General features: G+C 38.9%; 1 protein-coding gene across 1 annotated transcript in view; it reads right to left on the reverse strand.

The window, feature by feature from the left end:
- The window catches only part of FBLN1 (fibulin 1), a 79,509-nt gene that overhangs the window by 51,092 nt on the left and 1,502 nt on the right, over window positions 1-26,915 (reverse strand). The window contains exons 2-4 of the mRNA XM_082308869.1: window positions 14,767-14,866; window positions 6,706-6,841; window positions 441-612 (exon numbers count right to left, since the gene is read on the reverse strand). Coding sequence (XP_082164995.1) covers window positions 441-612; window positions 6,706-6,841; window positions 14,767-14,866 — 408 coding nt within the window. The remainder of the gene's footprint in view (window positions 1-440; window positions 613-6,705; window positions 6,842-14,766; window positions 14,867-26,915) is intronic.

Here is a 26,915-nt window from a genome sequence, read left to right on the forward strand (position 1 = left end):
TTTGCCTCTCACATAAAAGGCAAGACTTGAATTCTGACGAGCTGGCAAAGGCCATCTGGCTTTTAAATCCAATTAAAAGAATTGGTTGTCAATTTTCTTTTTAATTAAGAATTTATCAGTGGGCAAAATGCTATTAAAAATTAATGGCTTATACTCAGTTTCCAAGATAAGATCATTAGTGACCAAAATAATCTGTCTTATAGTTAAGTTCTGACACCAGGAACTGAGTGACCAATTTCCAGCTCCTTTAGCCTCCTGTGGTATACAATGTTTCAGCTATCACTAGCCAAAAAAATGAGCTCCAGAACATGCATCATTAAATTACTGAAAAGAGATCTCAAGTTAGTGGAATTCCAACAGAAGTAATTTAAAGTACAAGCACTCCTTGTACCCCATATCATTTTGTGTCTCACTCTTTTATAATATGCAACATAAAATACCTTGCTCCTTTTTAGGAGCATCATCGCTGATGGACACATCAGTGCCTTCTTGACCCTTCACACAGCAAGCTCTGAAGACAATTCCACACTGGTATCCTGTCTTCGGGTTGGGTTCACAACTCTGTCCTTGAATTTGGGCAGCCTTTCCCAGCAAACAACAGTAACAACATATCTGTTAAAAAAAAGAAAAAGTCATATCCTAGCCCTCAACAAATCAATGCAAATTTTTTCAGTAGTGTCAATAGTGTTATCTCACCTTGGCAAACTGATGGAAATTTTTCTGCAAACTCTTTAAGAACTCCTGGTATACTTAGGCTCAGACATTTTAATCTGTAGTTGATTTCAGTGAGCTCTGCATCTGGCCTACACAGAGCCAAGCACAGAACCTGGATCCAGTTCTCACAATTATTGTGTATGTGTGAATGTGTGTGCAGGGTGATGTGGAGGACCAGAAAGGTCCACATATGTGTATGGAATTCCATTGCTCCCTGCCTGCACAGCCCAGTTTCAAATACCAGCAAACAGTGGGAACTCTTAACACCTCTGCTTCCCTTTTGTGTCGGTTCAATTAAAGTGGGACACGATCAATGAAGTGCATGACTCAGTTTATAATTAAACTGCCTACTCAACTTCCCAGCAAAAAATACCCCTCTCTGAACTAACAGACAAACAAGCGAACAAACATGATTCATCCAAGGTTAGTGTTAACAGGTCATAAAGAGAAGCAATTCTGCTCTGAAAAACAGACTACGTGGTCAAACATTATTTAAAAGCATCACAGTCCTGACATGGCTTCCAGCAATGAAATGTGATCCGCCTCTTCCAGACCTGCCGAACTACAGCCCCAGAATACACCACAGAAGTGAACACAGGACAAGTTAATCCCGTGGAGGTTTCCTTTTATTTTAAATTGAGGGGCGACTACTGATATTTTCAGTTTTCTTCCTTGCTGTTAGAAAGCAGCAAAGATGTTTGGTTCTCTGGAACTGGCGTCTGCCAATTGCTACTGTCATGTAAAAGCAGATTTAGGCTTTTATTGTTAATTTTATTATTCTTCCAGACTCTTTTTTGCTTGAAGAAAATAGCCTGCATCATTAAGCAGAGCAGATGGAATATAATTAACTAAACACTGAACTAAATTTCTGTAATTTGGTGCTTTAAGCACCACACCTATTGAAAAGAAGGCAACTATTACATTTCTTCCACTACTCTGAGATGTATACCCCTGCCTATATTCTAAGTTTTCCCTTGCAAAGTATTACATATGTTTCTCTCTCTGTACTGCAGCGAAAGGTTTTTTTAAAACCTAAAGCAGCATGAAAGTAAAATAATAAAATCCTTTTTCCTTGTTTCTTCAATCTTTTTTTTACTTTACAGCATTCTGAAGTATGTAAGCATGCTATTTTGTACTTTGTCTTTAAATACACAACTGAATCCTTTCCCTGATGCAGAATGCTGTACAGTTGGAACTCTTCCCTCCTGCCCAGTACTGGGGTGTTATTTTCATGCCCACCATAACATTAAGATACATGTTTTCCCTTATTAGCTACTGTTTGGTAGGATGGTTGCTCACTACACACTTTTTTGACTTGGTTCTCCAACTACATCCATCCAGTGGCGGATGCTCTGGTTTCATCACTAGTATGTCTGGGATATTTCCATCTTTTCTGGCTTTTCTGGATGACTTTAGAAATAAATACTTGATGACATCTTCCAAGAATTGCAATGTTTCTGAATATTTATTCTGTCTAACACGTCAAACATTTTCCTGATGCATCTTTCTCGAAGTTTTTAACATCTGTCTACAATTTTGTTAGATTTCCAATTTTCACAACCATAAATGAGAAGACAGAAATGAAAACTGAGCTGAAGATTCATTGTTTGACTTAAGTGTGCGTATTTTTGTTAACCAAACCTTATTTAAGTTACTGAATGCAGCTGATGCCTTGCCAAATTTTGACATTATATACTGCTGGATATCCTCACTGGCTTCTACTGTTAGGCATATGTATTGACTCTATCTATTTCTTTGTCTTGTCACACAATGCTCAAATTGGGAGCTACAGAGTTTCTCTGGATTTTTTTGTAAAGAGTGATCATTAATCTTGTCATTCTTGAAGTGCTGAATAACCTTATGTTCTTCATTTCTCCCAGGCTGAGCCACCACTTGAAAGACCTCTGTCTCCAGCTAATGTGAATCTTCAAGTACAGAGCTTGCTAAGTCTTGCAATGTCTGTAAGAAACTCTGTCTTCATCTAACATAATTGTATGCATTGAACCATTTGTTCCAACCTGTATTTATTCTAACTGTGCATGATACATCTTCATTTAACATCTTTACAATCATTTATGTTGCTATACCATAGCCAAAATGATCCAGAGATGGAAAGTGTCAAATGTTTTCTTAACTGATGTTTATGGTAACTGGTGTTTAATCTTGACCTTAGAAGATTCTCCACTGGCAGTCCTAAAGGCTAATATTTCCTGTTCAACTAAAGAAAAAAAGATGGAGAAGCTGATGAATGGCCTTGTGCTCAGAGCACACCCAGGACTCTGCAGACCCACATACGTCTCCACATACCTCACCTGTGAATTTGGAAAGTCACCTTTTCTTTCAGTTCTCCCACTGTGGAATGGTAATAATACAGCAGTGATAAGGCTAGTTTAACTCATGTTCACGGAGCAGTCTGGTATTCTGAGACACAAAGCAGTATGTCATTATAACTATCACTACCCTGGTAAGATTAATCTCAACAGTTCCTTTTTCACACTCTTTTTTTCAGGGTTGTAAGCCTATTCTGAAAGACTTTGATCTGATCTGAAGACTCTGATTTGAAATACGGAATGTAGTCTAGACTCCATATTAGTTCAGTTCTTGATGTGTTTGCAACCATTTTCCAAAGGTTGCCAGCTGCCCGGAGGCATGTTGCAATGACCATTCACCCATTTGCTAGAACCATCGCTGCCTTCATGGATGGTACAACCTAACGATCGAGTTGTTATCACACACTTTCACAGCCTGTAAGCCTTTGCTTCTTAAGTGATCCCGATAATAATCTCAAATATTTTTTCCTTTGCCTCTCCCCTGTTATTAGCAAAAGCCCATGCAGCTTCAAAGCCATGCCTTGATCTTCATGTTTGCATAGAAAGCTGCATCCTACTTTAAGTCCTATGATCCCTTGACTGCTGTTTTACCTTGCCTTCTCACAGAAAGGAATAAAGATGGAAAGAATAAATGAATAGTTACATGTGAGAAATTTGAAGCTTTATTTTTGGTGTGATTAGGAAGCACCTGAAATTGCTTTCATCAATAAGCTCTCTTAATTAGTTAAACTTTATAATAGTTCTTTATTATTTATGTCACCATTTAAGTTACCAGATCTGGAAGGGTGAACCATGTATTAACATTGCTTTTGTGTATCTGTCCACAAGAGGTCTCTCGCTTGCTGAAATCCAGACTAACTAGTAGATGCTATGAAAAACAGACTGAAAAATATACAAACAACTCAGTGCAAATTTTTTTCAGAACTTTTGAAGATCTGAACAAAAATTAAAATAATGTTCAACAGTCCAAAGCAGTAGAACTTTTGTGCTCACCTAATATACAGAACCAAAGTATTCTTGACAAAACTGGGGAGATACGGCCGCATCTCCATCTTTGGAAAAAGAAACTACCTATGACAAATTTTGGGGAAAATGTCCGAGCACCTTAAAAAAGGTCAAATTTCTACAAGCATCACTCCTTCCTGCAGGGCTGTTGTGGTAGAAACTTTCATAAAACCATTTCTACATCTCCTGCATCAGCAATAAATCTAGAAATTGATTTCTGTCTTTTGATGAAGATTTTAAAGATTAATGATTAATTTTGCATCCTTTTTTCCAAGGCAAGAAAAGCTATGCTTCCAAAAAACAGAGGAGTAAAATTATATGCATTATTACCTATGCCTACCACCTTTAAGTGTAAAAGCTGAGGCAAGTGTTTTCAAAATATGGTCCTTTTATCTTCTTTCCAATCACAAGTTTTGGATTCAAAAGAAAGATTAGCTGCCCCATTTGATGCAAAGTGCTGCGATTAATCCTACTAATTGAATTACTAAATCACTCTTTCTGCTTCCTTGAAGGAGACAAAGAGGATCCAAAAGATTTCCCATGCTACCTAAGCTAAACTAAAATGTACCAACTTAGGCAAAATGAGATTCAAGCCCATGTGAGATGGGCTTGGTGTGAATGTAAAAGTTTACCACAGCAGGGCACAATTGCCAGACAAATTTTATGTCTCAAGGTCATCAGATTAAAAATGTATTCAACAAAAGAAATGATGAATTGTTCACTGATATTAGATCATAAATCATCTATGTCCATCATGGATCAAAGAGATTATCTACAAAGATACTCCTACAACTATCTCAGTATAGTTATTAAGTGTAGGATATTCCTGTTAGGGAATGGGGGGGCAGAACGTGGCTCACAAAGATTAAATAAAACTGAGACTGTTTATACCAGTAAATCAAACAGGGACAGAATATGGGCTCAGGCATTGTCCCGCAATTGTCTGTAATGTTTAAATATTAGCAAGCTCTAATGGCAACTAACATCCTCTCAGACAATGCTGAAGCATAGTTTGGGGATAGCACAGGCCAGCGAGTGTTCCCAACAGGCCTCATGCACTGTGTTTTGCAGGGAAAAGGCATCAGTTACGTGACATGAGCTGTGCTGAACCATTTATTTTCAGGGCCAGAGATCAAGGCCCAGCCCATTTTGTTTAATAATACAGCTGTCACCATGAAAACCTGCCATCTTTACAGAAGTCTGGCCATTTTAAAAAACAACATCATTAACTCTTCTTCCTCATGCTGACAAGCCCACATTGATGGGAAAGTGGGTTTCCTTGAACAGTTGCATTCTGTTTTAGAGTTGTCCCATGGCACGTGTTTAAAATAGTGCTGCTGTTATAAACCTGTCTCTGGTAGCAAGCACTTCAATCTGCAGAGTAATCACCATCACAGTCCTTGTTCATCTATTCATAGCCCCTCAAAGTACTGACACAGAGGGCTAAATATTTCTTCATGCCACATCCAGATTGGGGTGGGACAGGCTTCTAACGGTACAGGCTGCAGAGAGGAATCTCCATGCCAGAAGCAGGGCATACCCTGGACGTGGTGAACAGGTGAGATTATGTCCCCTCTGTGGGAAACGCTCCGCTGTGGGACAAAATCACGCTGCACATGCAGACAAGTTTGTGACAACCCAACAATGCCAGCCTCATCAGCACGTGTTACCTTTCTTCTACTCACAGCGAGAACATGGTTTACCTCACAGCCCTGGCATCAGGGGCATCCTACTGCCAGGAACATGATCAACCCAGCGTTCTGGAGAGATACGCAACTTGCAAGTCAGCCATTGTCTGCCATCTTCTATACAGTACATTTTTTTTAACTGAATGAACCAAAACATTCAGTATCTTTGGCAGTGGGCAGAAGTAAAATCACTCTCATCTATTTTCATGACCACTGAAAGAAATCTGTAAAAAGACCGGAGCTGTTCATGACCGGGTCATGGTCAAGGTCATGATCTTGCTGGTGGAACTTTCTTCCAAAAACACTCTGCAGAGTGGTATGAATATGCTCATTTTCAAGAAAGGAGAGACAAAGATAGTAATAAAGGTGGAGGGCAGGGTACAGATTAACTAAAGATGCCAACAACAGGCGTTTTTATTCTAATACTAAATGCTATTATCACAAGCTTACAGATGCCTCTACTCAATTGTAAATCAAAGTCATGTTAACTAAGGACATGTACACAAGCTGGAATTATAAGCATGCTGAGAGGATTAACTTCAGTCCTACCCCTTTGGACCACCAAGACTGAAAACCACTGAGTTTGACCTTAGGCCATGAAGCTCTAATGAAAGCTAAAGTCTGAAATGAGACTGAGTTTCTTACTCATCCCTTCATACAGTTTTGATGTCTTCTCTTCATGCAAAAGTAGTTTCCTAGCCAATTACCCATTCAAGACTTTCTGCCCTTTTGCATTCAACCCTCTGCCTTTGCTAAAATGCAATGAGACAGTCTGCTTCACTCAGTGGAGAACTGTTTTTCTCAAAGAAGCACGAAGTGGACAGCCTTAACAAAGACATGAGGCGCAGGTGGGATAAAACTGTTTATGTGCATCAAACTGAATATGGTGACCTTCAGGGTCAACCCTTAAAAGCAATCTAGACAGTCAATACCATTTCTTAAAGATGAACAGAACTTTAATGTCTCACCTTAAAGTATTCAGCTTCACAGGTGGATTTTTCAACAATATGTGAGTCACACTCCTCATGCAGGTTGGCAAATTCAGTCCCATCTGAACAGTACTGCTTCTCCAGCTCGCTGTGGCAGCACTGTATCTGAGTCATGCTGACAAAAGAATGGAAGCAACGGGAGAAGAATGTCATATATAGGTAAAAAACAGATGATGCAAGTTTTGACATCTAGCACTTGCACTAGTCTCATGGAAAGAGGTTCCGTGGGCATGCATTTTAGTTACAAAGTAAAAATATTCTCTAGGAGAAGAGAGAATGCCTAGGTGATATGTTTAATACAGGTAAGGTCGTATGTTTAATACAGTTTAACTGCCTGTCTACCTTGCAGTCTGTCCTAACAATTTTTTTAAGGAAATCGATAACTTCAACCACATTTGCCACAGGGCTCAAGGTCTCCAGGACTTGCCTTCTTGCATGTTTTGTGACAGCTGGTGGCTGAACAGAGGATGGCGAGAACGAAATCAGTGCTCCAACTGATGGAAGGGAGAAGACAGGCCCTGGACATTGTGAGAGTCTGCAATCCTATGGCCAGTCAACCCTGGCACCTGCTGCCCCTTGCTCAAACAAACAGGTAAGGCATGTTGAAGGAAGCTCATAATGTTGCTCTGTGGGACAACTGGAGATATGGGGAGAAGTGAAGATACAGACAAAAGTCATAGTGAGAAACGCAGTGTATTGCCAGCAAGAGGCGAAGAAAAACAAGGGAGAGAAGGGTATTACAGGGCAGGAAGATGTGGAGAGGAGACAGGATATAAATCTACAGGAAACTCAGCTTTATTACTTCCACTGCTCATAAAATCATTCTATTTTATCTCAGTTTCAGTGAATAAATTGAAAACTCCTTCCTGTGGAAAATAATCTGCGTGAGGAGGCTTTAAACTCCTCCACTCGTGTTGCTACTGCCACTTGCAAGCAAAGCTCATTCAAGGAGATCTCTTCCCTCTCTCCACTCTCTTTTTTACATGCAACTCTGCCTTCTTGGGTAGCATTGTGGGTGGAGCTTGCAGTTTAAAGCTCTTCCACCGCTACCTCCTGTAATAGACACCGGGAAACAGAAAAAAAGTTAAAACAGTAACAAATCAGATTACACATACAGGGATATAAATATATACATGTGTTTTGTGATAACCCAGGTTCACTAAGAATAATGCTACCTGGTTGCTAGGGGGAAAGGAAACTATCCCAAAGGCAATCCAAGCTGATAAATTCTACTTATGATACAACAGGGGCAGCACCTAAAAGGCATGCCCTGATATGTTAAGAGCTCTACAAGAAACGCACAGAAAAACCCTATAAATGCACTTTTATACCCATTGGCATCAGAAACCTTATACAACTTACGGACCAACAACACTGAACGCATACTCTTTGCTGTTAAGAGTATTCACCTTTTTTTTCCCCCTCAACTCTAATTATTTGAACTGATGAGTACATCTTTTCAAGGGTTACCTAGAAATACATAAAATTTTATAAAGATATTCAGCAAACCAATACTCTTTACTCTTAAAAATCCTTTATTTACACTGCTGGAAATGTTTGAAGTATATGGAAGACGGGTGTGTTAGTTCCACCACTGAACTACAGGCTTCTCCTACTGTTACCTGAGGTAAGTGGATTCCCATGCATCACCTCTGGAGGAGCTTCTCTGCTCTCGATGACCATAGGATGAGCTTTCAGCTCCCAGACAGCGAGAGGGATTCCCTCAGTGTTAAGGCCATCCAGTCCAGCCCACTAAAAGCAGGGGACACGTGGGTGCTGGGCTCAGATCATGCATCTCTGTGCACATTGGTGAGGCGAGGTTGTCAAGCTACATTCCTGAAGATTCCCAATTCTTATTTATTGGATTTTGTAATGGTCTGACTCTGCAGTTCTCACTTGGACAAAAACAGCTATGAGATTTCAATGCATAGGAACAAAACCCAGGATAAGTTCATGAACAAATTATTCAAAAATAGACTCTAAAGTCATAGCAAGACGTTAAGCCCAGGACAGTAACTTTATTTGGCAGAATATTTGAAGTTTTTGATATTTGATTTAGTTCCAGTTTGGAAGAATATGTAGCTTTTTTGTTGCTGAAATTCCCTCTGAAGCAGAATTTCCATTCCCTGCCCAGCTCTGGGGTGGTCTGACTGTCAGGACTTTGGAAGCCTGTAAAACCTGAACTTCAAGCCCAAGAGTGCAGGAGCTGAGACTTTCCAGCTCCTTTAACCCTCCAAGTCCTGTTGGGGAGCTAGATATGTTAGCCACAGACAAACAAGCAAACAAACAAACAGCAGCAGTCTTTCAGTAGATCTGTTTGATTTCCAGTGTGGTTTTTTTTTTTTCCAAATATAAGTCATCTCTTTGAAATCTCTGACAAATTGGCAATTTCGACCAAAACAGAAAAGTTTCTTAAAATGTTTCCCACAGTTGTATTCGTAAGTCACGTGGCCCACCCCAACTGTAATAAGGAATTAAACATCAGTTGAATACTAGATTAAAATACCATTTGTTCATTCTCAGAACAACAACAATAAAATCACACTTCATTGCCCAAATCCTACAGTGAAGTTGCACTGGTAGCAAATATTGCTTGAGACTGTAAACACTTGTGTGGCTGTAACAGAGGTAGAAATCCTTGAAAGATGGCAGAGAAAAACGCTAGAAAAATCTGCACCGTACTTGTCTGCCGGCTGCAACTTCGCCTGCCCAGCTGACCATCCTTCTCCCTTTGCATGCCAGCCCACGTGCTGATGGTCACTAGAGCATACCACCACAAGCTCTTCAGACTCCAAGACTTTTGAGCTTAAGACTGTCTCTCCCTGTCTTTGCTAAGTAAGTTACATGTGTCTCCTTGGCTTAGACCCTAATACAACACATACCCACTTTCTACTTCACAGCAGAGTAAAGGAGCCATCTCTAATGGCTAATAGGACATCTAGATTTGCCTCTTTGCATAAAACCTTTCAACTCCTCCTGTGTAGCATACCTATTAATTTCATGTCTACGGACAGCTTACAATATTGGTCTCTAAAAAAAGGAGAAAGTAGAAGAGTACTCTCCTGTGTTTTGTTTTGTTTTTTTTTTTAATTACTCCTAATAATTAAAAAAGCCAAAGGCTACTTCTTCCTTATCTGCCATATTCTGATTTTCAGTTAAATCAGTGCCACAGAACTTTATTGAAATAAATAAGTATTTACAATAGGGCTCAAATCTTAAAACACTAAATACAGAATCTCTAGGAGCATGAGGCCTCATAACTGAGATTCACTCAGGATATTTCAGGTAAAATCATGCATTTTCTGGTTTCTCTGAAAGATGAGTTTTATTCATGGCTCACTAGTGAACAGAGATCACCCAGACATTTAAGAAATCCTTATTCTTTGTTGCAGATGCTGATCTAAAATTCAAGTTATTTTGTTACTAGGTGATCTGATTATAAATCAAGTTAAGAAATCATGTTTTATATTCTCACTTTTACTTTGTTAAAAATTAATCAATGTTACAGATTTTCATGGAATAAACTTCCAGCTGAAAAGCTGCATGTCCATTTACCTCCACAATCCTTTCACATTTATTATTCTCCTTCCCAGAGGATGCACTCCTAAACCAGCACAGATTTCATAATCACCTATTTCTCCTTTCATTTCTTTCCATAAAAGCATTAACATTTAACTTTGCTCTGAAAACAATGTCTTTGTTGTCAGTCTAGTTTCATTACCCTCTGTCTCTCTCCTTCTACTTATTAGCCTGTCTTCAAACTGTGTCAGTGTTATTCACGTGCATGGTAGAAGGCCTTTGACAAAAAAATATTAAAATTAAAAAGGGAATGATTCTGCTCCAGAATTATTTTGCAAAAAGAAGCTGGGTCTTCTACCCTTAGTCCTTTCAGTTTGCAGTTTAACATGCAAGAGAAATGAACTTAGGAAAATTAAGAGCAAGAACAAGATCTGGTATTATGAGTGACACAATATGACAAATGAAAATAATAAAGAGTGCCTCAACAATGAAAATACATATATTTGAACATGTGTTATAAATTAGCAAGGGACTCAAGTAAAAATAATTGATTCAACAAACCTCAAAATTAATCAGCTGCAATCCACAAACTTTGTAGTTTACTTAATAAAAGTTTTCTTGAAGGTAAAGGGTAAAATTATATCGATATCATATATTATGTAGAGAAACAATAGTGATAATGTTGTGGCAGAGAAAGGACCGTGTTTGACATTATTCACAAAGTGAAGTAAGCAATTTTTTTTCTAAATAAGTGGCAATAAACCCCTGACAACATAGCAGACTGTTCTATCCCTCTGACTGTGCAGCCAAAAATCTTAGTGACTGTGAGGCACACTTAGCAGGCTACAGAAAAGAGATAATCATTAATAAAGACAACTGCTCCAAAAATAACTTAAACAGCTTTTTCAGACATAAAACTGTCAGAACTTTGATGTCTAAAATCTCAGGCTCCTCCAGACTTACAGTGGCATAAATCAATAAACATCTATCAGCAGTTAAGCATCTGGTGCCTATCACTCCAGACGCTCTTGTCTTATTATTTCCTTGTGTTCCCATCTGAATCTGTATCCAAGTGCTGCCATTTGTCTCTGCTTGGGAACACAGATCACCTTTTTGTTCTGGTTTTGCACAGCACCTAGCAGAGTGTTCTGTAGCTTCTTCTTTTATGCATTTTTGCGACACTAATAATAAATAATGTTATTCCCAGTATATCTCCAAAAACTTTACACAGTGCTAAAGGCATGCAATTCTCATATGGAGATATGCTGTTTCTGGCCCAGGAATTAAGTTCACTTGCTAAGAGCTCTGGGCAGGGGAAACTCTTCATTTTGAAAGGAAGAAGATTTACTGGGCAGGTTGAGTTCCAAAAATAAATGGCAGCTGTTTCCAGCTGCTGTGAGTTTAACCACATCACAAGAAAATGGATGAATGGGCAAAAAGCTGCTGTTATGACAGCCAAAGATATCATTCATTAAACTTCTACACTCATATTTACTGAGTCATGAAGACACAGAAAAATACTGTCATTTCCAGAGTGATAATACAATGAGAGATATACTCATTGGTGGGACAAGCAACCACAAGAGGAGACTGCAGGCATGACTGGACATTGAGCCAGGAGCCTTGTTTCAACATAAATGCAACAGAATAACAGTAGCCAGATGGATCTTACAAATTCATGTGAACTTCAGACAGAGGGCTAGCTCACCTGTGGCATAGGACAAGAAAGTGAGCACATCTGCAGTTTGAACTGTACCATATTCAGCCAGTGATGCTCACACAGATGGCAAGTCCCTCAAGAACCACAAGAGACTTTGGGGGAAGGATCTTAGAAAGATGTTGAAACCCAGAACTCTCAGCTTGTCTCTAGCGTGCACAGCAGATATCCGAATGTCAGTGCTTGCGTGGAAACCCTTCTTGATTACCATGAATGTGCTTTAAATGACTAGGAAAAGGTCAAGTGGGTGCACTTCTAATTCAATAAGGCAGTTTGTTCCTCACATGAACAAAAGAAAGGGTGGTTAGAAAAACAAAAGAAAGGGTGGTTAGAAAAACAAAAGAAACTCTAGCAGTGGGCTTCCTTTGAGGGAAGGACTGACTCTGAGATGCTATTATGTTATTGCTATTCTAAGCAGAGGATTCAAAACCAGCACGTACATTCTTGTAATGCGTGTTGGGGAAAGTACTCACATCCAATCTGTTCTGTGTTGCATGGTCTTTGCAATGTAGCCGTGCAAAATCATTTTTACTTCAGTAACTTCATCAAATCTGCTCACGTCACAATGTATTTTTCCCTTGCATTCAACTGCTAACCTTGCAAACCCAAGCTGAAATACGCAGGGCAAAGAGAGCTCCCTCTGGCATGAAGTAATACGGGTTTGTACACCCAACAGGCCATTTTTTTTTAGAGCACTCAAAGTCAGTTGATCTACACTGTCCAAACTGTTCTGCACTAGACAGTCAAAAGATCGCAGCAGGGGTTTAAGCGACCACATAAATGACAGGTATCTGGGCCCCGGCAGCTCCCACTGCATGTAGGTGTCTAAATAGGAAGCAAGTTCTTTTGAAAATCTATAACCAATAAAGCATCCTGTGCCATATTCTCACCTGCCTAGATCTCAGCAAGTGCAATGAACCTGGTTTTGGTTTTGCTTGCATCTCTGTGCAGTAGGACAGAGTGTATGTACAAAATGTACAAAATCAGTGTCATTACCCTCACGTGCTTGCAAGGAGAACCATGCTCCCTCACTGTTCATTCTGGCTCCAGTTACACCAGCAATTAGGAGTAGAATTTGGCTCTTACTTTTGTGTCTGAAACGGCATCATAAAGCGATTTTTCTGTACCTTTCATAGATATGCCAGTTTGCAATCATAACTGGAGTAAAACAATATTGCCATTAAAGAAAGCAGCCAAAGGTGCCAATTTTACTTACTCATTTTTATACTGAGGCCAGGCTTCAGAGGGAGTTATGTTTATTTATCGTACAGTCATGAATAAACGCAACTGAACTGAATTTATCAGCTTCTTTTTTTTGTCAGTAAGTGCTCATGCCTCTCACAGAATATGTGCATTTACCCATTTCTCATTTACCATTACTTCACTATAATATTCTTAATTACATATCCATTATGGACAAAAGCTAGAGGAAGTATTAGTAAGCTTTTTTTTCAGTTCCTATTAAGTCCTAAAGAGTCTCTAAAATGGCAATCTTTAAAAGAAAAAATTACATTTACAGCAGAATCGCAACTCACATTAATCAAATGATCATTAAATCATCAAGATTCTCACTCCCAGATTGTTCAATAAACTTGGTTTCCTGTTTTTCCTGCCTCTGCTTTGTCTGTAACTCTTCTGACACTTCAAGTATTTCCTAAATTGGGATTTAAGTCCTATCTGTCAATTCTTCTGCGTAAGAGACTGCTTTCTATGCCAATATAAATGCAAAAGTCCGAAAACGTGGACAGACTTGCCTGCAAGACACATTCCTTCCGTAATAAAGATCAATCCAACGCTTCTACAATTAGCAAGGTTAAATCACTTTGCAATCCATTTGAAAAGATAGAGGGGGAGTAATGCAATGTGTTCTATGTACAAAGTCCTCTGTGAAACTGCCCCTCTAACTACCAATCACAAATTGTTAGCTCCACAAATTAAATGTAACAAGTGCATTTAACAGCAAAAACAATGCAAACTCATTGACATAAAAAATGAATGCTCCAACAATGTAAGAGATTCAGTATAACCAAAATATTACTCTGCAAATAATTTTAACATTTAACTTCATTGTTTATATATTTATAATTTATATATTCATTAATGCTAGATTACATAATCAAAATTAGTATCCTATTAAATGTCAGTAGAATTAAGATATCTATTTATTAACTAAAGGTTTCTATTTTCTACAGTCAAATACGTTTCACAAAGTCAGACACTCTACGTAACTAGGAATCTCCTTGACTTAAGCTTTAAGTTCCCCCATTGAGCAATTCGACTGAGAACTGCAGAACAATTATCTGTGTGGCACCACATAGGAGAAACAGTTTTAAAAGGCTGTCTTACAAATATATGTATGTACGTATGCAATCTATAGATTATCAATGTACAGGATCTGTTGTGTTTCTTGATAAACTTTTGCCCAAGAATTTGGACCATTGTTGGGCTAGATTCACAATCAGTATAAACTGAAGAAGCTTTGCTGACACTAGGGGAGCCATGATGAGATGTATTGACTGTAGGCAGAGTCCAAGCCCTGCGAGTAGAGTACAGTGGAAAAACTTCTGACTAAGACACAGTACAGGTCAAAGAGATTAGAGCTGGGTGACTCTAGACCAACAGCAACAATTTAAAGGATGTAATGGAAGAAAAGTAGGTTGTCCCCAAGGCTAGATGTGGATTTGAAAAACTTGGATTTAAGAGCTGGGAGCTTCATCTTCCAAATCAGCTTTCATACCTGCCACTCCCATGGTTTTACATGAAAATATAAACTATAGTTTAATATATAATTCATAACTATATACCTGCATTCTCTGGCCTCGGATATTAACGGTAGAGAAGTACACATTCTGTTTTTATTTGCCCATTCAATACCCTTGTCACAGCATTCTTCCATTGAAAGATCTGCAGAAATGAGGAAAGAAAGAAAAACACAACAATATATTTAATACAACCTTAGTAAATGGTATTGCATCTGCCAGTTAAAAAAAAAAAAAAAAAAAAAAAGAGTCAGTTTGTTTTCCCCTCCCTAATCTACACACAGAATAGTGCACCCATCCAAACGGCAGCCGTGGCCAAATGAAGCATCCGTTAGCACCTTGCAATCAACCCAAGTGCTGGAGGTATTCCTTCCTCAGTGAAGCAAACTGCAGTTTCCCTTAACCTTCCACATAAAGACACAGCCTAGGGACTGATACTCCAGCAGAAAACAGTTCAGATAGATAGAGTCCCAATAGGATCTGTTGGGTTGCACTCCTTTATTATCAAAAGCAGCAGTAGCAATAAGCAACCTTTTAAAATCATGAAGAATACAGGATAAATCAAATAACTGCCTGATATGAAAGACAGATGAATATCATTGCCAGTTAATTTGCAGAACTATTTTTTCCTGAGGTTATTATCCATTTAATCTGTTTTACTCAAAACTATGTCTGTAAATGCAAAAGTATTGTACAAAGAGACAGAAAGGTATATGGTATTTTCATCACTTAACATATGAAAGAAAAAATAACATAGATACCAACTGATACCAACCTTGAAACTAAAGGGAAAAGCATACTGAAGATAATTATTTGTGCAGAGTATGATTTTTGTAAAAGTCTCTAATTTAATAAAACTAAATACTGTTAATGAACTGACAAGCACTACAGGTTTGCTTCATACTCCAAGTGCAGAAGTTCACTGCACAGCAGGTGTATCAGAACTTGGAATAAAACACGAGTCACATTTTCCTATTAATTATCTTGTTGTCCGGACACTGAACAGCTCCTTGTGTAACAAATACACAATCTGTGTAAAAACCCATCTGATTATCCAGAGGGACAGCTTTCTAATGTTTTCTCTTTGTTTCATAAGTTTTTTGACTGATGGCCCTGACAGGCTGCACCCACAAGCGCTGAGGGAGCTCCCTGATGTCACCGCCAGGCTACTCACGATTATCTTTGAGAAGTCATGAAAATGAGGGAAGTTCCTGAAGAATGGTAGAGAAAAAAATGCCCTCCTGTCTTCAAGGAGGACAAGAGAGAAGATCTGGGAAACAACAGGCTGGTCAACCTCTTCTCCCTCCTGGAGAGAGAACTTCCTCCAGTAACTCAGTTGTTCGCAGGGAACAACCTATATTCCTGACTAGTGATTATAATCCACAATTCAAAGCAAAAAGGAAAGAGTTAAATGAGATTTTAGGATGCATTGGTCATCTTAAGGTAGGTAGTCTTAAGGCAGTTATCAATTCTACAGTGCAAAGCTCTGGAGTACTGAGCATAATTCTGGCTATCCCTCGTTAGAAAAGATTACATCAAAATAGAAAATGTGTAAAGAAAGGCTAGGAGGATAGTCGGGGAATCAAAGCTCTATTATATGAGGAGAAACTGGAAGAAATAGAGACTACTTTAAGCCTACATAAGTAAAGCTTGTGAAAGGATGTGGTTCCTGTCAACAAATATTACAGCAGTAAACAATAATCAGAATTATGGGATCAAGTAAACCAGACATTTTTAATATGAAAATCATTATAATTATAAATGGAATTACATTAAATGTTAGTTTATAACAGAGCTCTGTACTTTATGACCCAGGTCATCCTTCTAGTCTTACTTACATACCCAAAATAATGGTCAAAATTCTGTCATTATGAAGCCAAGGCAATATTTCTCTTGAATTCCTCAGTGTGTCCAGAATTCATGCCAGTGTCTGAAAGCTAATTGTAGTTTATAACGCTACAGAGAAAATCAGTCTTGTAAATAAATATCTGCCTGTGGTGAAAGACATGAATTTGTGTCTGATCTCTTCTTTGGGAATAGGGACCCTGTCTGGTTCTCTCTGTCTGCCAGTGTACTGCTAACAAACATTATATGCATCAAATTTCATACAATATGTTACAAATAACCATATTTTTAGTCCTGTTGTCTGCAATTAATCTTAACCGTGTTGAAAAATGATACACATTTAACTGAAGTGCAGAGCTGGCTGCAGGTTTTTGCAGGGCTTTGTACAAATGGGTCTTTAGCCAAGTTCCTCCCCAGAAGGACAATCCCTGGCTCTGGACACCAGTTCTTCCCTCCCAGCTCTGGCAACACACCTCTACTCCAACCAAATAACTCAAGAATTCAAAGCAGGCCAAGCTAAGCGAGCTCGTCTGTAGGAGTGCATCCAGACAAAGAAGGATTTCGGATAGTTTGCTGAGGGAGAACTGTGGTCCAGGCTCATTTTTTTGGTGACATCACAATTCATATCCTCCAAAGATCCTGCCAAAAATCTCTTGAGAATAAAGGGAAGTGAAAAACAAGCAGTAAAAAAAAGGACTCCACCCTCAAGGCCATTCTTCTAAAACATAACAATAAAACAGTGAAAAACATTTTCTCTAGCTTGGCTTTGCAGTTTGCTTTCAAAAATGCTCATTCGTGGACAAATCTCTGCCCTTTCAAAATCTCAGAAAGTACATGTCTCACACTTCGGGTGTCAGCTCCTGATTGCACTGGAATTGATTCTGACAATTTTGGCATCAAGAGTTGTTAATTAGTACTTAGAAACAGGACAGACTTATCGTCTCATAACTGTGTTTTTCCAGTGTTCTGGATTCAACTGTACGTATGCATATTCATGTGGCTCCCAGGTGGAAACCTTTGGGCATGCAGTTCACACTGAGGCTATTTGTGCCTCCTTACACCCTCTTCAGGAGACCAACAGCATGGTGTGGTCATGGCCCCTCCTCAGTTTCTCCTAACTAGAAGTTTGTAATGCACGGCATCTGAAAGGAAGGGATAGTGGAAAGCAGATGGTAGAAACTACTGTGATTACGACATCTTGAAGAATCTCACTTACTGTGCAGAAAGTGATGGTTCTCTTTTCTCTGAATGTGACCATGTGTCTTGTACTGCAGCTGATGGGCTCGCGGCACCCCTCAGTGCTGGAGTGCCAAAGGTGATCGAACAGGAATTACAGTACTGCTCTTTTGAACCTGGTGCCCCTTCAACTGCTTAGCCAACTGCATAATGTTTCATGCAAATCAGCCAGAGAAATCTCAGGCACCTGAGAGAGAAAACACTTCTGGGAAAGGCTGATGATATTGTCTGTGTTCAGCTGAAATATGCCCTTTTATTTGGAGGGAGAAGCCCTTCAGGAAAGTTGTAGCATGCAGGAATACACTGTCTGGTCCATTTTGTAAGTTTGTGAAGCAATTGTTCAGCTTTTTGGTACCACGAGACAGAAAAATATGAAGATAAACCCGAGATCTGTTAAGATGGTAGCATGTTTACTTCCTTTTCACTCAGATAAAGTAATTTTGCATGCTAATTGACTAATTGAGAAAATCCAAGTCTATTTTAGACAAAATCAAATGCAGCTTCATCACTACTTTGTCCGTGTAAAAAAGTATGGGCAGCAGGGCATCCAAAAGAACTTGAGTTGTGTTAGTATGATAACAGCAAGGATGCCTGTCCCGATGTTAAGGTGGTATATGTAGTACTGTGAGAGAGATTTCAGGAGTCTCGGGAAGAGGACAGTAGAAACACAGCTGGAACTCAGATCTTTAATTTTACAAAAGCTGTCATGAACAAGATGTATCAGATAAGAAGTGATTAAAGGTCACACAAATTAAAACATTTTGTGCACATGATGCATTCATGTGCTAGCTATGAACTATGCTTACATAGACAAAATGTGTATGAGCATATGGTTGTTTTAAAAAAAAAAGGTAGTTTGCTAATCTTAACATACTGTGTGGGAGTTCAAAGCAAGAAATGTGGTTAAAATCTGTATAACCTTAGACTTCTATGATGTAATAATTGCTTATTCAGCTGCTACAGTGAATATTTTCTGCAAAAGAAAGATAAGCTTAAGAATGTTACCCAAAAGCATGATTCCTGGAATGAGAAACCCTGAATTGTTTCTGGGAATTATGCAAAAAATAAGCAGAAGTAAAAAGGACTGGATCATTTTCACGGCAGTAGCATTCCAGCTAGATCAAAAAGGGACAGATTTGTTAAGTAACAATCCACAAGAGCAGCTATTCTGTACAGCTGATGATGATGGAAAAGCCTATGTACAGTCCAGGATTAGATAGCTGTTCATTACTCAGTGCTGATCTATGGAACAGTTATAAAGCTGATGATAATATCAAACCAAAGCTACACTTGAGCCTAGGTGGCCTTATCAAGCTACTGCTAGTAAAGCTTTCCAGTTCTTCAGTGCAATAAGTGATGTGACCGTCAAATTCATCGACTACCCAGCCCACATAACCAGCTGTAGTTGGGTATGGATTTGGAAGTGAGTCCAGGTCAAGGGGTCAAAGTCACACCTCCTTATTAAGATGTTTTCAATCTTTTAAGCACATTGATTGATAAGTTTGTAAAATGTGGTGCAGGTCTTGCCCTTCACTCGATTTACTCTGTAAGAGACTCAGCACTATGGAATGTGAGAAAACAGAGCATGATTATCACTTCTCAGCATATGCAGATACAGGCAGCAGATGGACTCTGTGAAAGCTCAGCACTAGTCCAACACGTTTCAGTAACAGCACGTCATCCAGAATTTTTGGAACTCGTGCTCACAACAGACATGTATTGGTTTAGGTTTCCAGTAAGAAAAATACCTTCAGCTTTCACAGCGTACCTTTCTGACGAAACCTTTCTTGTCCTGTCAAGAAAACTCTCTTACTAGTGACTCATCCATCTAACTGTCAGCTGAAAAAAAAAAAGTAAGTCTACATACAGGATCTGATCCTCAAAATGACAGATCAGCCATCTGCACTATTCAGGATCACATTTTTTGTCTTCCAGCCTCCCTTCACATCTGTACTCTTCTGACACAAAACCAGAGCAACTGCATATCCCTTTGGCCAAGGCTCCACTGTGCTATCGGTTCAGGACAGACAAAATGTGCTTGGCCTGATCTGCTACGCCAAACCAATTGTTCTTGAAACAATGACACCTGGCTAATATCAGGTGGACAAGCCAGCTGCCTTTGTAGCAGGGATGGCAGTCAACTGCTGGCAGCTGGGATTTGTAGTCTTGATTTTTTGGCTGTCCTTACAACAAACTGTGGAAATGCTGTTTCTGGCAATGCAAATGCACTCTGGCTGGCCACTTAAGGCATCAAATAGACCCAGAGACATGTTCAGACAAGAGGGAAGCCAGCTGATTTCAAAGGTCGAACTGGTAATAGACTAACATGATAAGTACAGCCTTGTTGCATCTTGATCTTGTGTATAAGCCTAGGGATTAGGCACACAGAGTAGAGGAAAGGTAGAGGAGACCTGAAACTATGAAAGAGAAAAACATACAACAGACAATCTGGCCTCGTGATTCCCTGAAACAAATGCTTTGAATTGGGAGTAATGGAACGATGCAGGAAAGCACTACCATTCTCCATCTGAGATGATGTGAGTATTTGCTGGATCTCTTCAGACTAGAGTTTGAATGAAGTTGCCCCTCCTCCATTTTATAGGCAAAGAAAGAAGGGAATAGGAGCCTTTCTTTTTCTGCACAGACACTCCTGTTTACCCCAAGTCCGTACATCAAATATGCCAATATACTGATGGGGTAAGATGAATAGACACAGCTGAGCTGCAGCATTAGTCACCTTTGGACAGTAAGCTATTCTTAGTCCTTCCACTAGGTTGTTCTTACAGGTTCCTTTAAAGAATATACCAGTTTGAACTTCGTAACAAATGCATGAAACCTGGAGCCAGGATGCCCTCTCTTGTAATCCCCACAATAGCACGAGCCAGGAGGCAGTCTTCAACGCATCTGTTGCGGTCTGCAAGGCTGTGTTCATCACCAGCTGTCCCTCTCCAGTGCTGCTCTAGACTCCTCTTTGCCCTCGAAGAGGGCCAATGACAATGGTGCCTGTCTGTCCCAAGTGTAGAGGTCATCTCGGATCTGTATGGACTGACAGACAATCACTTACAGTTCACGTGCTGCTAAGAAATATGATGTTCTCCCTACACAGCCTTAAAGGGTTTGAACCTTTACCTTCAGATGAATTCTCAGCTGAGTGTGATTATTTCAGGATAGCAGAAATCACTGAAGAAACCCAGTTAGCCCACTCACTAAAGCAGCAGCACCCTAAAGGAAATGCCTGGTATGTTAGTGTGTTTTGTGGTTGGTTTTAAAACAGCCAACATTTTACTGGAAAATTTCCTAGGTCTGGAGAACACTCATTTATGGGGAATGTGGCTCTGGTAGCACCAGCAGTGGCCATCACACAATTAGGGGGATTTTTCAGATATGGCCAAACCTCATTTTATGAGGTGTCTGTTTGCAGATTATAAAAGAAGCTCTTAAAATCGTTGATGGCAATAGCTGGTGATGAGGTAGTTGCTGTGTTTGGCGATAAGGAGGGGCCTAAGGGAGGCAATGCTATATTGCAACATGTCTTATTTTCTCTGGTGGGGAAAGTAAGTGCTTTACTGTGGGTTTTTTATTTTGTCTCAGGTCTAATAAAAAAATCTTTCAAAAAAGAAGACAACTGGCTACTAAAAAATTAGAAAAGACAACTCCCCCTATTGCAGGAAGACTATAAGGCATCCTATAGACACATCAAAATACCACAGAAGATAGGGATGTAGGAGCCCTCAAGAGGTTACCTTGTCCTACCCACTCCTCTCAGGCAGAACTGATAAAATTTGGTCAGTTCTAGGCAGATTTCTATTTAGTTGTTCAAAACGGTATCAAGTGAGGCTGATTCCACAACATGTCTAGGCCATCTGCTCTTGTGCTTCAATGCCCCTAATGACAGAGAATTTTAGTAGTATATTACTTCACTGTCCACTCCAAAAGCCCATTTACATCCATTCTTTTGTTACTACCTCTTATACACAGGCTCTTACACACTTCAACAACCTTCTATGTATCTGAAGACTGCTACTTCATGGAGATGTCTTTTCTTTGAACAAATTAATTGAATTCTTTCATCTTTCTGGATAGGTTACTTTTTAGACTTCTGTGAGGAGGCTGGAGTTCGAAAGGTACTAAGACTAGAAGACTGAGGCTGTTCTGAAGATTTCTAGAAGACATGAAGAAATTGAGACAATTTTAGTATTGGAGTCCACTGAGTCAGCATCATATAAACAGCTTAGTACAAGTAATGGCTGTCCTACACTTTACATACTCACAAGAACGTGAAAAACGAGGGTGCATTCACAGCTCTGATGGACACAGGTGGCCTAAAGAACCCAGTCTCACCAAGGTGACATGGGTGGACCTACAAAAAAGACTTATAATTGGAAGAACAACAGGAACTGCTCTTTCTGACAAGCACATGCTGAATTCTGTCCTTCACTCCTCCTTGTATGAAAAAATCATGCAAATAATGAAATTACTTCACAGCGTGTTCATAGCCTAAAGTGGCACTTCTTTCTCATTTAAGAACAGATTTTTATCTTCTCTTGATTTCTCATTTCAAATATTAAAAAAAAGGTGTGATTAGGAAGTTTTGCATAAGGTGTTACAATTTATCTATTATTAGTCCTGTTCACTTGTATAAAGGCCGTGATCCAAAATACACTGTAGTAAATGAGAGTCTTTAGACAGACCTTGAAGAGTTTTGGATCGAGTCCAAGTATATATATTTTTTTAAATTAAAGCAATTGAGCAGTATGTCTCAGAATATCAAACATATATATGCTCAAATGTTCCTATTTTTTCTCATGTAAAACGGTTACAGGAAAAACATTTTCACACTGGGATTTCTCTATTTTCATCTGAGCAGCAAATTAGCAAGAATAACTATGCTTTTATATACTGCTTAAGTGGCTGTAGGCCTGTTTATTGCGGAATTAAAAAAAAAAAAAAGATGGACAATGAGGAAAGATTTTGATATGCTACTACTGCCTTATTTAAAGAATAGTCTGGAAATACTATGTAGATGGGATAAAATTTATAGCATAACAAGACAAGGTTCAAGTAACTAATGAACATGGAAGAAACCACAGACTTTATAGAGCAGGGAGAAAATAAAGATCTATTTTTTGTATATATTTATACAGCAATGATTTAGGGAAAGTTTTCTTTTGGAGAATATGTTACTAAAACTCTATCTTCAATGAGAGTTTCTTCATTATTGAAATTGTATATATTGAGCTGCAAAGTGACACCTAGCTCTTCCAGACTTTCTGCCATAGTATTGATATTAGAAGTACTCAGTACTCTTAGTCAGTGATAAGAGCTTCAAAGCTGGAAGACTGTAATACTTTGAATGGATGTACTGCTGGTAGCATTTGTAGAGTATATCATTTGGATGCTTCGTAAATCCTAGGAAACATCCTAAAAAGCTGGAATATACCAGACAAGTGTTTCTATATCCATACACTTACTTTGGCATTGATACAAAGATTTTTTTAGGTATTTCTTTCTTTGTTACTAAGCTTAAGGTCTCAATCCAGATTTCGACAGTGCTAGACTCAAAAGTGAACCCTTTAGCAGGGAACATCTTGCATCCTTGTGCAGCGTGGGTTATTTGTGGGTGCTACATTAGCCAAAGACACGCCAGTGTATTGAGGAAAGCATCAGCACTGGAGATCCTTCTTTAGAACTGTTGCATCCTGTTGATCGGAGAAGACTTTCAACACAACTTTTATTGGACTGTCCCAGTGTCTTGCCAGAGACTATTTCAGCAGGACAAGAATCATCACCCGGTCTCATAAACAGGCAAGCTACTGTCACAATTTTTCCCGTACTGTACGAACTCTCCATCACTGCAAATTACCCAGTACATCATCTCTGTAGATACTATGACTATTCCTTCTCCACTTCCCTGACATTACCCTGAGCATTTCTAAACTAATTTTTACTCACAAAATATTATGGCCAGTAATTCTTTACATTCTTCTAGGGCTCTTCACTGATCTGTACTGGCCCTTCCTCTCCTTTATATTCTGTCTTTTTGCTTCTTGTGCCCTCTTCCACTGCTTTCCCTCTTGCTCCTGATGACTCCGTCATTGACTTCTTTGTGGACGAATATCGTGTTCAGTTTTGGGCCCCTCACTGCAAGAAAGACAGTGAGGTGCTGGAGCATGTCCAAAGAAGGGCAATGAAGCTGGTGAAGCGTCTAGAGCACCAGTCGTCTGAGGAGTGGCTGAGGGAATTGGGGTTGTTTAGCCTGGAGAAGAGGAGGCTGAGGGGAGACCTTATCGCTCTCTACAACTACCTGAAAGGAGGCTGTAGCCAGGTGGGGGCTGGTCTCTTCTCCCAAGTAACAAGTGATAGGATGAGAGGAAACGGCCTCAAGCTGCGCCAGGGGAGGTTTAGATTGGATACTAGGAAAAACTTCTTCACTAAAAGGGTAGTCAGGCGCTGGAACAGGCTGCCCAGGGCAGTGGTTGAGTCTCCATCCCTAGAGGTATTTAAAAGATGGGTAGATGTGGTGCTTAGGGACATGGTTTAGTGGTGGACTTGGCAGTGCTAGGTTAATGGTTGGACTCGATAATCTTAAAGGTCTTTTTCCAACTTAAACGATTCTATCATTCTATGACAATTTTTCTATTCTTTCTCACCCTGTAGTCTTCTCAATCTCCTGCCTCCACTTCTACATTTTATCTTGGAGCAATGTTATCCACTCTCCCAGTTTAATTACATGTGATGACTTGACTATTAAAATTTCAACACCTGGCCTACTTCCTTCCATTGAATCTACATGTAAATACACGTGACTGACATTTCCTGAGTGCTTTACAAAACTGTCACCTATTCTGACTAAAATGATCTGCTTATTTTGTTCTTTCTTAACTTTACTTATTTTCCTTATTCCCTGTCACTGTCAACCATCACTTTTTGCTACCTTCTTCACAAAAGCTTTTGTTCATTTATCTCTTTCATACTAAACCACTTTACGCTACCATTAAAATTCTTGCCTGTGCCCTGACTTTCTTTTAATTTCAATTTCAGCTCTCTCCTTCTTGACCTTCTCTGTCTCATCCCCTTTTATTCTCTACAGATATTTTACTACATCTAGTAAACCCATGTTCTCTGTTTACTGAATTGATTTTGCCACCTACTTCTCTAGATCTATCCATAACTCAAAACCAAACAAATTATTTTATGGTCCCAGGTAGCTCTATTTCTGTCAAGTCGCAGAGGGCTAAGATCCATCTTTCATTTCTGAAAATGTTAATAAAAGTATTATAAACAAGTTGGTCTTAACACAACTATTTATTAAAAACACATGTAAAGTTGATATGAAATTTGCAGAATGGGCTAAAGTGTAACAATAAATAAATAACTTTTGAAAATACATTGATCTGCTATCAGAGAATGCCTGAAATCTGACAGAATAGTATAAATACACTGCAGTAACTTGATAAGCTGGTTTATGGATTTTCATCTCGGATTTCACTAACATGTCTGCTTTCAATTATGCACATGAAAAACAAGAGTTTAACATCTCACTCTTCCCCTGATTGCAATAAAATGTCATGTCTGAAAATGGACTATTAAAAAGAAGCTCAACTGAAAACTAATTTAGAGATAGCACTCACATTTTAGAACTGTGTTTTTTGGTAATATGTGATTTTTTGGGAGATTTTATCTATGATAGCAGGCAAGAAAGCATAGGTTTAGCCTTTTACAAGTCCTACCTCCACCCATATACTTCTTATAAACTTACTGCTATAAAAGCACATGTAAAAATCATAATCTTAAAATAAAACTCATTCCACAAAGTCAGTGGAACATTTTTTTTATTACAAACTATAAGCTCACCCTGAATAGACATGTTTCCAGATGTTTAGTGAGTTAAACTGTCTGTGCCTGTAGTACCAAGACATGCCAAAGACGCAGCTAGAGGATGAACTATTCATACACTGACTGGACATAAAGATGTCAGTAATTCATCTTCTTCAGTAGATGGCAGTTTATATCATAAGCAAAAAAAAAAAGTTTTAGAAAAAAATGCAATGTTTACAATAAAACGAAGCTGCGTTGTACAATTTAGGTTTTTAAGACTCTTACTCTTGCAAAGACTGATGCACACATCTATATTCATATGCACTGGGCAGTTCCACTGAAGGTAGTCCCTTCTGTTTTTTCACAATGAGGACTTTAATTAATAGATACCAATGATTTGATGATTAATTAGTAAGGAAAAGCAATTAAGAAAACTGATGGTAACAAGCTTATGAGGAAGCTCTATTTCAGAAATACGTTGTCCTAGTAACTTGGCAATTGTGTCACTAAAGCACTTAGGAGCCGGGCTTTGCCCCAAGCCCCTTTACGCTCGTCACACAGAGGATCACAGGCTCTGCCCCAAAGAGCCTGCACTTAAACAACATGATCTCACAAGGTAATTACTTCATTTGCCTGCAAAACACAGACGGCCATGAGAAATAACGCAGAAAAGATCTTTCTTGGAGCAATTACTAGTAATTATTACATTATTAATTACAATTACTAGTAGTTATTTCACCTCAGCAAAGTCTACTCTTCAAAAGGTACTGTGCTAAGCAAGGATCCTCATCTGCTTTCAGACATTTAAATCCAATTTTATCCAGCGTACTGTTTTCAAAGTTCTAAGGATATAGAAATTCTTGGTGAAATTAGAATATGGATTTTTATTTGAGAATAAAAGCATGATATACCTTTTATTGCCAAATTTGGCTATACTTTGTGTTAAAAAAATTTTGAAAAACTGAACTTACATATCTAATTACTTATCTTTTTTTAAAAAGTAGTCCAGTAACTAAGGTTAAATGTACATGGAAATTACAAAATTAAGTTCTTCAGTGTTTTACAATAATGTCAAATGCTTAACATTACTATGCCTGTTCACTGGGATACATCAAAGCCACAGTTTTGCTGATGTACCCTGTTGTCTGAGAGAAAGTAGGAGCTATCTTGGGATTCTGGCACTAAACGTTGCTTTTTTAACCTTCTTTATTCTGTCCCTCCTTCTTCTCTCTATCAAAAGCAAATATTTTGAAGGGTATCTGTGACAAGCCCTCTGCTATGTGAAAATCTAAGAG

Source organism: Platalea leucorodia, assembly GCF_965183815.1.
Source record: "Platalea leucorodia genome assembly, chromosome: 4".
NCBI lineage: Eukaryota > Metazoa > Chordata > Aves > Pelecaniformes > Threskiornithidae > Platalea > Platalea leucorodia.